At 33.7% G+C, this 17,359-nt stretch overlaps 2 protein-coding genes across 2 annotated transcripts; one reads left to right on the forward strand and one right to left on the reverse strand.

Moving 5' to 3' along the window:
- Window positions 1-1,510: 1,510 nt before the first annotated feature.
- Window positions 1,511-3,837, forward strand: HELRODRAFT_62232 (hypothetical protein; the record flags this gene model as incomplete). Its single annotated transcript, XM_009011704.1, has 6 exons — window positions 1,511-1,701; window positions 1,836-2,001; window positions 2,417-2,502; window positions 2,916-3,030; window positions 3,356-3,586; window positions 3,730-3,837. The coding sequence occupies 6 exons, from the start codon at window positions 1,511-1,513 to the stop codon at window positions 3,835-3,837; spliced, it is 897 nt and encodes a 298-aa protein (XP_009009952.1).
- A 6,558-nt stretch (window positions 3,838-10,395) lies between these two features.
- HELRODRAFT_188175 (hypothetical protein) lies at window positions 10,396-17,359 on the reverse strand (the record flags this gene model as incomplete). The annotated part of the gene is made up of 10 exons (XM_009011705.1): window positions 10,396-10,898; window positions 11,093-11,321; window positions 11,686-11,727; window positions 11,954-12,141; window positions 13,061-13,145; window positions 13,568-13,635; window positions 13,960-14,101; window positions 14,985-15,038; window positions 15,768-15,817; window positions 17,152-17,359. 10 exons carry the CDS (start codon window positions 17,357-17,359, stop codon window positions 10,396-10,398), a joined length of 1,569 nt encoding a protein of 522 aa, XP_009009953.1.

Raw genomic sequence — 17,359 nt, forward strand, 5'->3', positions numbered from 1 at the left:
TAACTATTAACCATTTCGTTGCGAAACAACGTTATTCCGGATTTCACAACACCCTCACCATCGCAACGAATTGGCGGATACGGATAATTATCCCAGGAATCATTTCTGAGTTATCAGATAATTTTTTTTTGGGATACTCCTGGATAGTATCAACACTATCGCTGACTGCAACTACATCAACAAAAACGACATCAACAAAAATAACATCAGTAAAAATAACATTAACAAAGAGACCAATAGCAGCAACAACAACATTAATAAGAGAACCAATAGCGAAAACAACAACATTAATAAAGGTTCCACCCCCACTAACAACAACAACAGTAACAACAATAACAACAACAACATTAATAAAAGTTTCAACAACAATAACTCAAATAACAATAATAAGAGAATTAACATTAACATTAGCAGCATCACCAGCCAAACGTGCTTCAATATCACCAATAAAAACTGCTACTACCACTACTACTGCTACTACTGCTACCACTACTTCTACCGTCGCATCAGTTGCTACAACTACTACAGCTACTACAATTACTACTACTACTACCACTACAACATCGATTAAGTTATCCATATTTGCAACATCATCAGGCAAGACATCATCATCAACAACAACAACTTTGACAAAGTATTTAACAACCACAACAACAACAACAACCACAACAACCAAAACGACAACAGCATCAAAATCACTCCAGCAACTCCTAGCATCAACGTCAAAAACATTAATAAAATCAAATTACACTACAACAACATTAATAACAGCAACAACAACAACAGCACCAACAACAACAACAGCACCAACAACATTTCACCATCACCGTAGTTGTCATCTAAATAATATTTCTCTTTTTCATATTCGTCGTTGTCTTCAAATTCGTCATAACCATCGTCATCATCATTTCCTCACTAAGCAAGGTCGTCATCATCACCATAACTCACTCATTTATTATTATTATTATTATTATTATTATTATTTATATTATTATTATTATTTTATTTTCAAACTTAAAACTTTTTACCATCCTGATTCTCTAACTCCCAATCATCATCATCAACACCAAAGCTATCGTCATTCAGCCAGTAGTTTTTGTCATCATCACTATCACCTCCACCACCATCATCATCATTATCGTCATCTCCACAATCATCATCGCCACTGTCTTCTTCACCATCATTATCACCACCGGCGCCGGCATCATCCCCACCATCATCATCTTTTATATTTATATATTTTGTTTGCAAACAACAACACAAGAAACAGTCACCATCATCTTTACCACAAAACCACCACCAACAATCACTCCAACAACAACCATTCCTACAATAACCACAACAACAACACCAACAACAACTCCCACAACAACAATAACACCAACAACAACTCCCACAACAACAACAACAACACTAACAACCACTCCAACAACAACAACAACTCCCCCAGCAACAACAACTCTTACAACAACAACAAAAGCGACAACAACAACCCTACACACACTTCGCTATGGGTTGCTTCACAGTCTCCAGGGCAATCACCGTCCGAGTGCTCTTCACGGCTCACGGCGTCTTCTCCATTTGGAGACTCTTCGTCATAACGAACGATCCACAAAACTGGTACCTGCTGCTGGCCCTCTTCGGGCTGGCCTTCGAGACAGCGTTCACTCTGTACGTTAAGAGGGGGGAGGATTGGAAGTGGTAAGTAGGCTGTCTTAGTTTTCAAGCTATGGAATTGATGATTTAAAAGGTGGATGAAGATGATGGTAAAGTACATGTATAAAATAGACCTGATGAAATACGTCTTTAAGACATACTTACCCTGAAACACGCAGGTTCTGTCCAAGTGTCTTCTTCTACCTTGCCTGTCTGGTGCCAACAATTTGGTTCTTAGAGCTCCATGAACTGAACGAGCGGATACGCGAGCACATCCTGAACACGACTTCATCAGGCGGCGACGAAACCTCGCGGACGACAAGTTCTTGGAACGAGATGACGACAGTTGAGTCTGAGTACGAACTGAGAGTTGTTGAGAAGGATGGAAGTGAAGATCTCTATCCGGATCTCTCTGATAAGTTGGAGGTTAAGTTGCCGACTGTGTGTGTGTTTGTTTGTTTGTATGTGTGTGTCCGTTTGTGCGTGTGTGTTTTTGTGTGGTTGTTTGTTTGTATGTGTGTCTATATTGTGTAAACGTGCTTGTGAGATCTTTGTATTTTTTGATGTGTTCATTATTCATAAATACATCTGCTTGTGTGTAGATAATCAACCTTGCGTTTTTTGTTTCAAAAATTGTTCGCTCCCGAGTCCGTTGTGAGTGCTTACATTTTTTGCATAATCGTGAAACATGGTATCATGTCCAAAAATAATTTAAAACTGGTTAATAAATAAATAAATACATGACCTTTGACCCACCCAGGGCATCATAGGGACATCGGGGTTCAATTCCCACCAGTGGATTCGAACCCTGGAACAACTCCTCTTACTTATTCTCATACTCGGAAGGTAACAACAACGTCAAATGCTTAATGTTCGTTGTCGTGTGCTCATTCTCCAGATATCAATAATTCATTTTATTATACCGGTGATAAATATTCTTCATTCATTAATGCATTCATTAATTTGTTCACTAATTCTTTAACTTATTCATTCATTCATTCATTTTTTTAATTAGTTAATTCGCTCATTCATTTATTTGGTAATTCATTAATTCATTCAATCATTCATCCAATAATATATAAAATAATTGGATTTTTTTTGACATAACTATTGTTGTAAAGCTCACGTACACACGCTTGTTCACACAGACATACGTAAAAACTTAACGCAATAAAACACACGGCCTCACAGACGTACAGCACAATGCACACACATGACACGCATGCATACACATACACATGTCACGCACACATACACAGATGGATGCTACCCAAAGGCAAACTAACACACGATCAACTCTCACAACTTCTGCTCGTCTACATTGGAACAGCCGCTGATATCGTTGAATTCTTCGAAGCTTTCAACGAAGAGCAGGTTTTTGTTTGTTTGGAATGCCGAACGAAGAGCGACGTTGAGCCACGGAATGATGCAGCATCAAATAATTGATCGTCTCATTTGATCAGTCGAGATTGTTTTGTAGTTTATCTCAGCCAGCTTCAGAATTTTGTGTCACTTACTCGTCTGCATCTTGTAAAATATCGTGCCTCCAAGACGTTTGACGTTTTTCTGCCAATTGTTTCATCTGACAATCGGTGTTAAGCATTATACTTCCCTTATTTTAAAATTTATTAATAATGGATAAAAATAACGAAAGATGATGCAACGAGGCATGATTCGTCATACCGCCATACCACCCTAGGTCAAATACAATCGAACCCTGTGTACGGTAATTCTCGCCATCTGGTCCTGGTCAGTTCTCCAGTTCACGCTTGTCTTCACGGCCACAAAAGGTCGCAAGGAGTCGCCGGCTGGCGTAGAGGTCCCGGCCGAAAATTGCTGCACTCCCGACGTCTTCGGCATCATCATGTCCATCTTTATGCAGGATGGACCTTTCTTAGTCCTGCGCATGTTACTCATATTCAAGTACAATGTAAATATAAATAAGAAGTGACAATATCTATCTATAATTGTTACAATTACAATAATAATTATAATTTATTAGATATAAATTACTTTCTTAAAATTCATTGAAAATATTCAATGACATTAACATCTTTGAAACGATGGTTGAAGGTTCTCAGCTATACGAACATGTTCTTCACTTGCAAGAATACCTTGGTCTGCATGCTGCTCACGTACAGGTTCGTTGTTTACAGTACGGTACATGTTGGGTACTGTTAATTTCGTTGTGTACGTGTCTTTGTGTAGGTGTACGTATTGTTGTTGTTGTGTGTGTGTGTTGTCGTGATTTCAGAAGTTGTAGTATGCGTGTTGTAGTGTACACGTTGTTGGACTTTTGATCTTTTCACACATACAGCACAAGTTTTGTATCACTCATGATGGCAATCATTTCATTTTAAAATTCTATTTTTGTTTAATTTACAAAACACACAGTAGAAACATTCAGACATAATGTTAAACTGAGATCTCAAACTGTAAAAACAAATATAACATCCTAAAAAAAATCACCACATTCGAGCAGGTTCATAGTCATTCAGATCGAACGATGCCAACAATTGCGAGAGTTCAACACAAAACAAGAGGCCATTTCAGGGCGGGAGAGCAAGAAACATGGCCACCACCACCACCACCACGACAATGCTGACCAATACTACAAATATTCAACCAAAGTAGCCCTTAAAGAGCTCCTCCAGCGAGCTACAAACACCGGAAAGAAAGGAGAAGAAAGTGAAAAACCCGTCACCTACGTCATCAAAAGCCACATTGGTCACGCATCCAGCATTGGGGGAAGAAGTCATCACCCAGAGAGCTTGGAGTCAAAGTGAGTCAGTATTGAACAGAAATGACGATATTACGACACTGAGAGGAAGAGAGTTCAGCATCAACGTCAGCGATTTGGAAATGTTACCGTTCGCTTCTTACGAAGTTGGACCCGCTGCTGCCACCATCAACCACCATCGTCGAAACCCACAAAACGGAAACAGCAACACCAGCTACACGGACAGCGATAGGCTGGATTCTTCCGTGGTCGTTGACATCATCGACGAGGAAACTATTTTCAACGCGGAAGCAAAATTTCTCGACAAAACACCCGACACTCACCTGGATGATGCTGACTTGAATCGACAAATCGTCGACGTCGTTCGATTGATATTCGGCGACGACGTCAAACGCGACGGAACCGACTGCAAGACAAATGACTCTGGCAGCGATTCCAGCCTCTCGGCAATCCTTCGAGTGAAACCGCCTCCAGAAATTATAATAAAATCTCCCGAAGCGCCTTACGACGACTCGCTACTTTCACCTTACTATGATGTTGTCGCCACAACGCAACCACAGCCGTCTAGGACGGACGAAGAAAGTTCAAGCACTCCTTTGCCAACAATTTCCGAAAGGGTAGATAAATTAGCGAACAAGATGGCAGCAGTGGGCGATGATGAATCAATGAAGGAAACATCAGGTGCTCATAAAAGTGGCCTTTTCAAGAAGAAATTATTTTCTTCCTCCTATAAACCGAAGGCGGTAACAGAAAACAAATTGCAGCCCAAATTTTCATTCAAAAGTAAATCGAAACTTTTAAAAGTCTGATACGATAGATTTTGTTCCTTTTCCATTATTTTATTCCCGCTTTACGATCAAAATTTTATCAAATTCGTATGCAAGCGATGTACAGGAATGCAGGCACCGCCCAACTACATCACTGCAAACGCTCGGTTATTATGGTTGAATAATGCCGCCTGATGTTATAAAGTCATTACTCTACCAAACAAGCGAAGCACACACTCATTCACACACACACACACCACACACACGCATATACACACAACACGCATATACATACGACACACATACACACACACAACACGCACATACGCACAACACGCATATACATACGACACACATACACACACACAACACGCACATACGCACAACACGCATATACATACGACACACATACACACACACAACACGCACATACGCACAACACGCATATACATACAGACACACACACATACAGACACATAAAAACTGACAAAGAAGACCATTAGGCACATTTCGGGCATTTTTATCATCATTTCCATTATTTTACTTAAAGCAATTATATTATTATAGAAAATTTTGCATGCAGTTACGCATACCTCCGATAGAAAGATAAATATCTTTCTTTTAATAAAAGATAAATATTAAAAAATAACATCCATTTCCATAAATAAATAAAAAAGCCAATAAAAATAAAACAAATCGATAACAATTTTTTTTTTCTTAAATAATAATTCATATCCACAATTTATGCACATATAAATAACATTAAAAAATCAACAGAAAGATGAAGGTCTTAGAAATTCATAAACATGTTTTTCAAACAATAACAACTGCAAGCATAACAATAATAATAATAATAATAATAATAATTACAAATAAATAAACATATAGATAATAAATCAATCAATCAATCAACCAACCATCCAACATTTATTTATTTATTCAAAATAATACAGGAAACACTATGGAATAATAATAAAATAAAAGCAATCGAATTTAAACAGTGGATATGATGATGATAATATTCATTAATATTATTATTTGTATCAACACAATAAAAGCTGTATCAAACTGCACAGACAGACAAATAGAGATACACATACGCGCGCACACACACACACACACACACTTGCAATTATCATTTGGCGATAAATTATCAGTTGATTAGTAAAAAAAATACATATCAACGAAAAAGCAATTAATCAAGTGGTACGAATATACATGCAACTATATAAACCATATATATATATATAAGAAACCATATATATATAAGCAATTAATGATGAAAATCACAGTATGCTCCGCGTTAGTTAGTTAGCTTTCTGTATACGTATTCAATTTTTGTAACAGAACAGAAAAGCATATATATATATATATGCATTTCATTAAATTTGTATGCCCACCCTGCGTTCAAAAATTTTTTGATAAGAACTTCAATACCACGCGCTCTCAGCTGACAAATTTCATGGGTGTTTTGAATAAATAGGAATTCAAAAAACTACGAGGTGTTAAAGTTCCTATCAAAAAACTTTCTTATCAAAAAAACTTTTGAATGCAGAGTGGGCATACAAATTTAATGAAATATGCATCAACGAAATCCTCGTCTCAAATTATATATATATATATGTGTGTGTATATATATTTATATATATATATATGTTGATAATAGACCATAATTTTTACAATATTCTATAAATTCTACCGAATTTTTGGCGTTAATATGTTTGTGGTTCGTTTTTTCAATTTTTCTCACTGAAGTTTTTTGGTGAACGTTTAGTTTATTAAAATTCAAAATAAACTTATTTTCCGAATTCATGCTGCAAATAAGGCCATATTTCGATTCCGAATGAATCATCGTCAGTGCTTTCTGCTGTTTATATAGGGAAATATTGAAATATTATATATATATAAACTGTGTCTCTACAATGTTAATTTTTTGTTTGTTTAATGTGAATACTTAACGATTAGTTTTACAATCTTCAACTTTGTGCAATATGACACTTTCACGTGTCGTCATTATCGATGATTCCTTTGTTTCTAAGTTTATTAGTGGGAAGGATTCCAATTGCCCGTTGTTGAATATTTATTATCGGATGTCTTGTTTCTATGAGTATTGATTCGGCTAGTCGTAAATTGTTAATCGTTGTTATTGACATGATTTACGATCAATCGTTAGAAAAACTAAACAGGAAGCTAACTAACGTGGAACATGCCGTGATTTTCATCAATAATTTCTGACAGTCTTAATCCGATATATATATATATATATATATATATATATATATATATATCGATGTTGCTGTCATTCCTCTTGTAATTTCAATATTATGTGTGTGTTTTAAGTGTGTTTGTGTGTCTTTATAAAACATTCCCTTTTATGCAGCATGGTCTAGTTGGCGATGTTGTAGACACTTCGATATATGAAACATTCTGACGTGCAGAGCCTTCAAGAGGACATGTAGATTCAGATATCAGGTGGCTACGTTGAACATGAATACAACATGGTCTCCAACTCAAGAAATGTAGCCAGCTGATATTTGAATTTACATGTTGAAGAACGGCTGCACTCTTCAACACGTGGTTCGGCTTTAAAACGACCATGCACAAAAGGAAAGGTTCTACATAAAAAAACCCGCTTAGAACATAAACATATTATTGAAATATTTATATATATATACATATATATATATATATATATATACATATATATATGTGTGTGTGTGTGTGCGTGTGTGTGTGCGTGTGTGTGTGTGCGTGTGTATGTTTCTTGTTCTAAAAAAAAGTCCCAAAACTAAGAGTACCGTTAGCCACACTAATAATAATAATAATAATAATAATAATAATAATAATAACAATAATAATAACATAATAATAATAATATTATTATAGATAACGTTATACGTACAAGCGTAATAACTGATCAATGATACCAAATAATGATAATGATAAATAAATATTGTATGATGAACGTAAACAGGTAAAGGCATAAAAATACAACATAGACACGCACACACACACCACATACACACACACGTATACACGCACCCGTATATATATATATATATATATATATATATATACACACACGCACATATTGTAGCATATTAATTAGAAACAATTTTATAATTTTTAATAAAATATGACGTGGGTGAATGAATGGTTAGAGGAATGAATGAATGAAAGATTTAACTTATGGACAAATAGATGAATGAATGAATGAATGACCAAAGAAAGACTAAAGAACGAATTAAACTACGCGCGCACAAACATACATGCACAAATCATGGAATGAATGAGCGAATGATTAATTAAAGGATTGATTTAATTATAAAACTATTGGTGAATGAACGAATGAATAAATAAATGAATGAATTAATTAATTATAAAAAATAATTAATTAATTTTATTATCAATAATTAATTTTTAGTTAATTATAAGAAAAAATGCAACACGCATGGCTCAAAACGGGAAGTGATAAGATGAACGAATGAAAAATGAATAAAAGAATGGATGAACGAACAAATAGATGAATGAATGAATGAATAAATGAATGAACGAATGAATGAAAAAATGAATGAACGAGAAAAAGAATGATTAATTAGAGAAAAAATAAAACAATATATTCATTCAGGCGTCTTCATCAACTGTTGTAATCAGTAACGCAAATCAATCAATCAATCAATGAATCAATGAATCAATCAATCAATCAATCAATCAATCAATCAATCAATCAATCAATCAATCAATCAATCAATCAATCAATCAATCAATCAATCAATTCAATCAATCATTCAATCGACCATTAATCGTTCAATTATTCAATCAGGTAACTAATTAATTAGATAACTTATCAATTCATCATTCATTTACATGATAAAACGAAAAAAAAATAAATAAACAAACTACAAATAAAGAATGAATGAATGAAAAAATGAATGAATTAGCAAGCAAAATAGTGATTGATTGAAAGTATAAACAAGCAGTGAATGAAAACCATAAATGAATGAATGAATGGATAAATGAATGAATGAATGGATAAATGAATGAATGAATGGATAAATGAATGAATGAATGGATAAATGAATGAATGAATGGATAAATGAATGAATGAATGGATAAATGAATGAATGAATGGATAAATGAATGAATGAATGGATAAATGAATGAATGAATGAATAAATGAATGAATGAATGGATAAATGAATGAATGAATGGATAAATGAATGGATGAATGAATAATTAAACGAATGAATAAATAAACAAATAGCAGTTGTAACAAATTTTTTCATGTTTATTTATTGAAAATGGTATCGAATTTCGATTTAGCATAATTTACATAATTAATAACATTAATAATAACAATAATAATAACAATAATAACAACAATAATAAATAAATAAATAACAACAACAACAACTACCACAAATTATGTTACAATTAGCAACATTATCATCACCAATAAGTAATAAAATAATAATATTTTGTTTAAATAATAATATTAACAATAACGAATATTAATTGCAATAATAATAATAATAATAATAATAATAATAGTGATAATAATAATAAAAGTGATATCATCATTTCAGCGCAAGCTGATGCTAGAATGATAAAAAAAAATAGCCACCACGCTCCATCACCATCATTATCATCATTGATACCATTATCATCATTGATATCATATCATCATTGATATCATCCTCATTGATATCAACTCCACCTCCTCATCACCATAATCATCACTACTGCCACAACAACACCACCATCATCATCATTGATATCATCATCATTATCAACAACATCATCAGTGTTACATTCTCTTAATTTTACCATCATCATCATCAGAATCCTCATCATCATCATCCGAATCCCCATCGTCATCATAATCATCACTACTACCACATCATCATATTTATCGTCGTCGTCGTCATCATCAGTTCTCTACCTTCTTCATACAGCATCGCCTGTGAGAGTAGATATGATGTGAGTGAGTCTGATATAATAATAATTGCGTAATGATAATGATGGATGGATTGTATAAAGTAATGACGATGATGATGACAACGACGATGATGATATCACGTTTCAGTGGTAGGCAGGGACTGATATAGTGATAACGACATAATTAAAGACTGTTACAATAACTAATAATAATAAAAATAATAATAATGATAACAATGATAATACTAATGATAATAATAATGAAAACCACAAATTTGTTAGTAACTATCTACCTCACAGAGCCTGATTCCTCCTGTCAACTTTGACTCTTTCATCAATTCTTCCTCCTTCCCTCAGTCTATCCTCACCATTATTATCCCAACCACCACCACCATGACCACCAACAGCTCCGTCACCCGCAACTTCACCACCACCATCATCATCATCATCATCCAAGTGATGATGATCATCAAGCCTCTTCACCTTCTCAGCATCATTCCTAGCAGCCTCACCATCGCCATTTTTTACGTCCTTCTCTGCGATGACGTCATCGCCTCTATGGACCGCGGCGTCATTTTGTTCGCCGTTTGGAGCCATGTTTCTACCCTCGGGGCCCTTTTGACCAATTTCTTTGTTATTTTTCTGCCCATCTTGGCCCTCTATGCCGTTCAATTTTTCTTGCGGTTTTTTAAATGCTTCGTCATCGTTGTCGTTGTTGTTGTTGTTGCTGTTAACGTTGTTGTTGTTGTTGTTGATGATGATGTTGTTGTTGTTGAGAGTGCCGGTGTCTTCCGCTGCTTCGGTGAAAAATATGATAATTCAAGTTTAAAGTGTTTGAGTGTTGAAATTCATCGTCGTCTTCATCCTCCTCCTCATCCTCATCATCACATCATTCATTATCTACTATTACGTTAGATCCGTCACCGTCATTGTCATATCATCATCCCATCATCATTTCATCGTACTATCATAATCAGCACCGCCACCTAACCCTGTTTGCCCTCGACATGGTGACCCCCTCTTGGTGCCTCAACCTGACTCGGCCCTCCCAGGCTGCCCTGAATGGCTCCACCATCGGCCGCTGCATGGCCCTTCTGTATGCTCCTCTTGAATTTTATCCTACTAAGCTCGTCTTGCCGTTCTTTTTGCAGTTGTTGTTGTTGTCGTTGGTTAGTGTCGTAATTGTTGTTGTTGTTGTCTTCGTCGTTGTCTCTTTGTCTCTGTTTTTCAATTTTAATTTTTATAATTTAAATGATAACTTGTAAGTGATTGCCAAAACAAATAGTGAGTGCCAGCCAGCCAGCCAGCCAGCCAGCTAGCCAGCCATCCAGCCAGATAACTAGACACATTGGAAGTGCTAATTACGGTTGGCACTGTTTAGGGAAATGCAAAAACGATGAGAAAAATAATAATAAAAATGAAAAAAATATGTCATTACATCAACTAGCCAACAACAACAAAAACAACAACAACAGCAACCACAACAACAAGAGCAACAACAACAGCAACAATCACATCAACAACAACAGCAACAACAACAACAACAACCCCAATAGCAATAACAAGAACGACAACAATACTAACGTTAAAATGATTTTTCATATTATCAAAAGACTTCTTGTCCTTCTGAAAAGTTTATAAGAAAAAAAAAATGAAATCAACATTATTAACAACACTTACAAACAGTCAACAAAAATACAGAAGCAACACAAACTAAGGTTACATCGACAACTGCAACAACACTACAAACACAACCAACAACATACAACAACAACACAACAAACACAGTCAACAACAACAACAACATCATCATCATCAAACGACGCCACGTCTCAACAGCAACAACACTAACAATTACAGGAGGAATGACTTGTTCTCTATTGGATCTCTTATCATCGGCGTTACCAATTTTGTTGACGTCATCTCTGTTGTTGACGTCATCCTTGTTGATAACGTCATCTCTATTGTTGATGTTGTTGATGTTGTTGTCTAGAGAAATATCGTTTACACTCCTGTTGTTGTAGCCCTTCAAACGCTCACCTGTTAAACGTACAACAACATTTTATACACACAACATCATATACAGACATGCAACATTTTATACAAAACATACAACACTTTATACAAAAGAAACACTTTATATATACAAACTTACGTATCATACAAACATAAAACAAAATTTTATACAAACAAACAAACAAACACAATTTACACAACTATACAATATCTTATACAAATGTACAACATCTTTAACAAACATGTAACATCTGATGCAAGAATACCCAAAGCCATAAAACATGAAAAACAAAGCTATATAATGTTATGTTTCAAAATATCATTAAAAATATAATTCGATATAGTCTGCTAAAAAATTATAAACTAATCACACATACACACATAAATACACATACACACCACACACACACATACACACGAACACACGCACGCACTCTTACACATACAACTAAATCAATAAGCAAAGACAGAATAACATTTAGTACCTACTTAGAAATAAACATGTTCAAAAAACATTAAACATCAACAACTATGCATACATATATAAACATACAAACACACACACACACACACACACACACACACACACACACACACACACACACACACACACACACACACATATATATATATATATATATATACATGCAAACATAAATAGATATGCAAACAGGCATATATAGAAATGCAAACAAAGAGATATACACGAACATACAAACAAATTAACAAATCCACATACACACATGCATACAAACAAACAAACATGAGTATACAAACAAACATATGAACAAGCGTACACAAACAAACAGACTAACAAACATACGTACAAACGTACATATACACAAACGTAAATACATTGATAGATAAACAAACATACATATACAAACAAGCAAACAAACAAACATACATACGCATAGATATACAAACAAACAAACAAACAAACCAGGTTGTTCAATCTGCATGTTTGGTGGCTCTGGCTCCTTCACAGCTGGTTTTGATTCATTCACACTACTGCTGTTCTTTTTCATCTAATCAATCAATCAGTCAGTCAGTCAATTAATTAATCAATCAATTAACCAATTGACCGATTGATTAATCAGCAAACTATCTAATGCAGCTACTAGCATCCTTAACCAATCCAACCTACAACAGCCATAAAATTAATGACAAAAACCCAATCATTAAATTGAGAAATGAGAGAAAATTTTTCAACCAACCAGAACCAACATCAGCCAACCAATCAAAACAAGCCAACGAAACAAGTGTAGCTAAATAGTCAACCAATCAAATCCGACAAACCAATCAGATCAAAATAGCAAATCAGAACAAAGAGCATCAATACCAGCCATGTGATCAAAATCAACCAACCAATCAAATCACTCAATCACAACAAGTGACCAATCACATTCAGCTAGTAAGAATCAAGACCAACCAATCACAGACAACCAACCAGTGAGTCAAGTTGCTCCTGAACTTTTGCCATCTTATCCAACTTTCTTCTGCAATTCGCTACTTCATCTGTGGCGATCAAAAGTAGTCCATCATTATCATCATCATCAACATCATTATCATCATCATCATCAACATAATCATCATCATCATTATCATCAACATCATTATCATCTACTTGAACAATTTGCAAACAATCTAAATAAGTCAAATCAATTAGGATGTGACATGCTGGCTCTGACTGGTTGATTGTGATTGGTTGGTTGATGGTGAATGGTTGGTGTTGGCTCAGACTGGTTAACAGTGCAATCACTGGCTGACTGAAATTGATACATGATAGAAGTGAAAATGCCGCCGAGCCAATAAAGATGAAGGATCAGGGTGGCTGCTGACCTTTCAGCTGGGCGACCTCATTCTCATTCTCCTGCTTCAATCTGCTTTGGAGTTGAGACATTTCCTCCCTCATACGCTCCATCCTTTTGTCGGCCTCGTCCATGTTTTCCTTCGCTTGTAAGCGCTCCTTCTCCAACGTGTCCTGATGGTGGTGATGGTGGTGGTGATGATGATGATGTTGTGGTGGTGATGTTGATGATGTTGTGGTGGTGATGTTGATGATGTTGTGGTGGTGATGTTGATGATGTTGTGGTGGTGATGTTGATGATGTTGTGGTGGTGATGATGATGAGGTGATAGTGACGATTATGTGATAGCGATATGGTGTGATAATGGTAAGGACGTTACAACTAATTATTGGTTAAACAAACGAAATTAAAAAAAGTTCTTTTTAAAATTAAAATGCCAAGCCCTTAAGGGCACCGAGTTGCCAATGATGGTGATGAAAAATGATAACACCAATGTGATGGCAACTTTGTATCGTAAGAATTCATTCATTCATTCATTCATTCATTTGTGCAGGTTGCTCTGTCCAAGGTATGGAATGATCATCTAACAAGATTGAAGCAAATTGTTCCAGAAAAAGATTTCAGAAGAGAGTTAAAAAGAAGTTATTTGTTCAACTAAGCATTTAATCACAGTACAATCCTCTGAAGAATGTCAATAGAGTGAATAACATAATAATAATAATAATAATTTTTTCATTCATTCATTTCTTCATTCATTAATTCATTCATTCGTGATGACCAGCACGATGGCAATGTGACGATCATGACGGCGATAATAATGATAATTAAGCACAACAACTAAATCTGAATTATGACCTGGATGTCGCAATAAAAATATTATAATCAATTTTTATTGATTATAATAATTAATTAAATAATTAAAATAAATTGACAGAAGATCAGAATTCGTGACAAAATAACAAAAAACGAAACGAAATAATGACAATTAAAATTAATTTTAATGAAAATAATTAGAAAATATTAAATGAAATAAAATTAAAGATGAATAAATTAGAACCTGCAAATGATTCTTATCGTTGTTTAATTCAGTAATTTCAGCTAGCTGCCTATTCTAAATGACATTCATTTTGAAAATTAATAAAAATAAATATTTATTTAAAATAAATAATTACAATAAATATTTAAAATAATAATGAATAAATAAACAGATAATAACAATAACGAAAAAAATCGCAAAAACATAAAATATACTAAGACCAAAGGGACTAGAAATAGAAGAAAGGCTAAATAGATGGTGAAACTTAGATTTTTTGAACAAAATGGGTGTGATGCATTTGAAAAATTACAACAACAACAATGACAACAACAACAACAACAACAACAGCAACAACAACAACAATTCAAATAACAATTTTAATGATAACGAAACGTGATGGCCTTATTGATTTATGTTAATGAAATATTGCTAATAATAATAATAATATATACAATGATGATATTTATGATAAGGGTCTGGATAATGATGACGATGAATATCCATTGAATGAAATAATGTGGTTCATCTTACAGCAGCAACAAAATCATGAATCTTAACACAGGCACAATAATAATAATGAATAATAATAATAACATTAATAATAATAACGAATAATATTCTTAATTTATTTATTTATTTATTACAATGAAACTAAAATATCAAAACACACACACATTCACACACACAGACACACACGCACGCAAGCACACACACACACACACACACGCAAACACACACACACGCAAACACACACACGCACACACGTAAACACAAACACGCACACACAAACACACAAACACGCACTTGATCAATAGAAGCTTTCTCTCTGAGATCAGATATGATCGAATTTTTCTCTATGGATGGAGAAAATTAATTTTCAAATTAATTAAAATATTTTTAATAATATTAATAAATGTTATAATAGTTATAAAAAATTATTATAAAATATAAAATAATTGTAATAACAATAAAAACAACAACAATGATAATAATAACTAGTTCAAACCATCAATCCAGTTAGCAGATGCCACATAAATCAATCAAAACATAGTTTTACCTTATCTGCACTTAATTAAATAAACACCTTTCCAAATAATTAATTGCAATTAAAAATAATTAAATAATAATAATGTAAAAATATAATCTAACTAAATAATATATACGTATATATATAAATATATATATTTTTACAATATTCTATAACAACTACCGAATGTTTGGCGTTAATATGTTTGTAGTTCGTTTTTTCGATTTTTCTCACTAAAGTTTTTTGGTGAACGTTTAGTTTATTAAAATTCAAAATAAACTTATTTTTCGAATTCATGCTGCAAATAAGGCCATATTTCGATTCCGAATGAATCATCGTCAGTGCTCTTTGTTGTATATATAGGGAAATATTGACTTTGTCAAGATTAACTTTGACGTTGTAAAAATTAACTTCGGTGTTGTAAAATTGAACTTTGATTTATTTAATATAAATATATATATATATTTATATTAAATAAAACTATTAATTGAACTATGCATAACGAATGAAAGTCTCAACAAATTAAAGATATTCCACTATAAAAATAGATCAAAGAAAATTTAGAAGATAAATAAAAAAAATGCCTTTTTCAGAAGTGATGAATTCTTTTTCTTTGGTCTTGAGCAAGCTTTCTAACTCTGCCTTGGACTCTCTTAACACTGAAACAAGAAATGAATGAATGAATAATTAAATGAATGAATGAATGAATAAATAAATGAATAAATGAATGAATGAATGAACGAACGAATGAATGAATTAATGAGTAACTTAACAAATTATATCATAAAACTTTTCAAATAATGTCTATGAGCAAATAAAATAGCTGAAGTTTGCAGGTAAAGAGAGATTAACTGGAATTAATCACGTTGATGATAATGATGATGCTAATGATGACGATGTTGCTAATTATGATGATGATGATACTGATGATGATAATGATAGAGACATGGTGCTAAAAAATCAGAATAAACAGTTATAAAAAATATCATTTTTTCCACCATGTCACAGGGAAAAAAATAAATTTTTAGTTTGCCATAAAAAGAAATATAATTCTTTTATTTATTTTTATTCTGCCATACAAAGAAAATTAATTTTTTAATCTATTTTTATCCTACTGTACAAAGAAAATTAATTCTCCTTTTTATTTTTAATAACTCTCACCTTGGGCATCGTGTGACAAATCCTCTTTTGCAGACGTCAAATCGGCAATATGCTTCTCGGACTTCAATAGTTGAGAAGAAAGTTTCTGATACATGAAGAAGCCGTACACGAACACCACCAGAACGATGGCCACCGAAATTATCTGGAAGCCAAACGAAGAGCTCCGCCTGCCCAACATGCTGCTAAATTGATGATCTTTGGTCTGCAT

This window comes from Helobdella robusta (assembly GCF_000326865.2).
Source record: "Helobdella robusta unplaced genomic scaffold HELROscaffold_1, whole genome shotgun sequence".
Classification (NCBI taxonomy): domain Eukaryota; kingdom Metazoa; phylum Annelida; class Clitellata; order Rhynchobdellida; family Glossiphoniidae; genus Helobdella; species Helobdella robusta.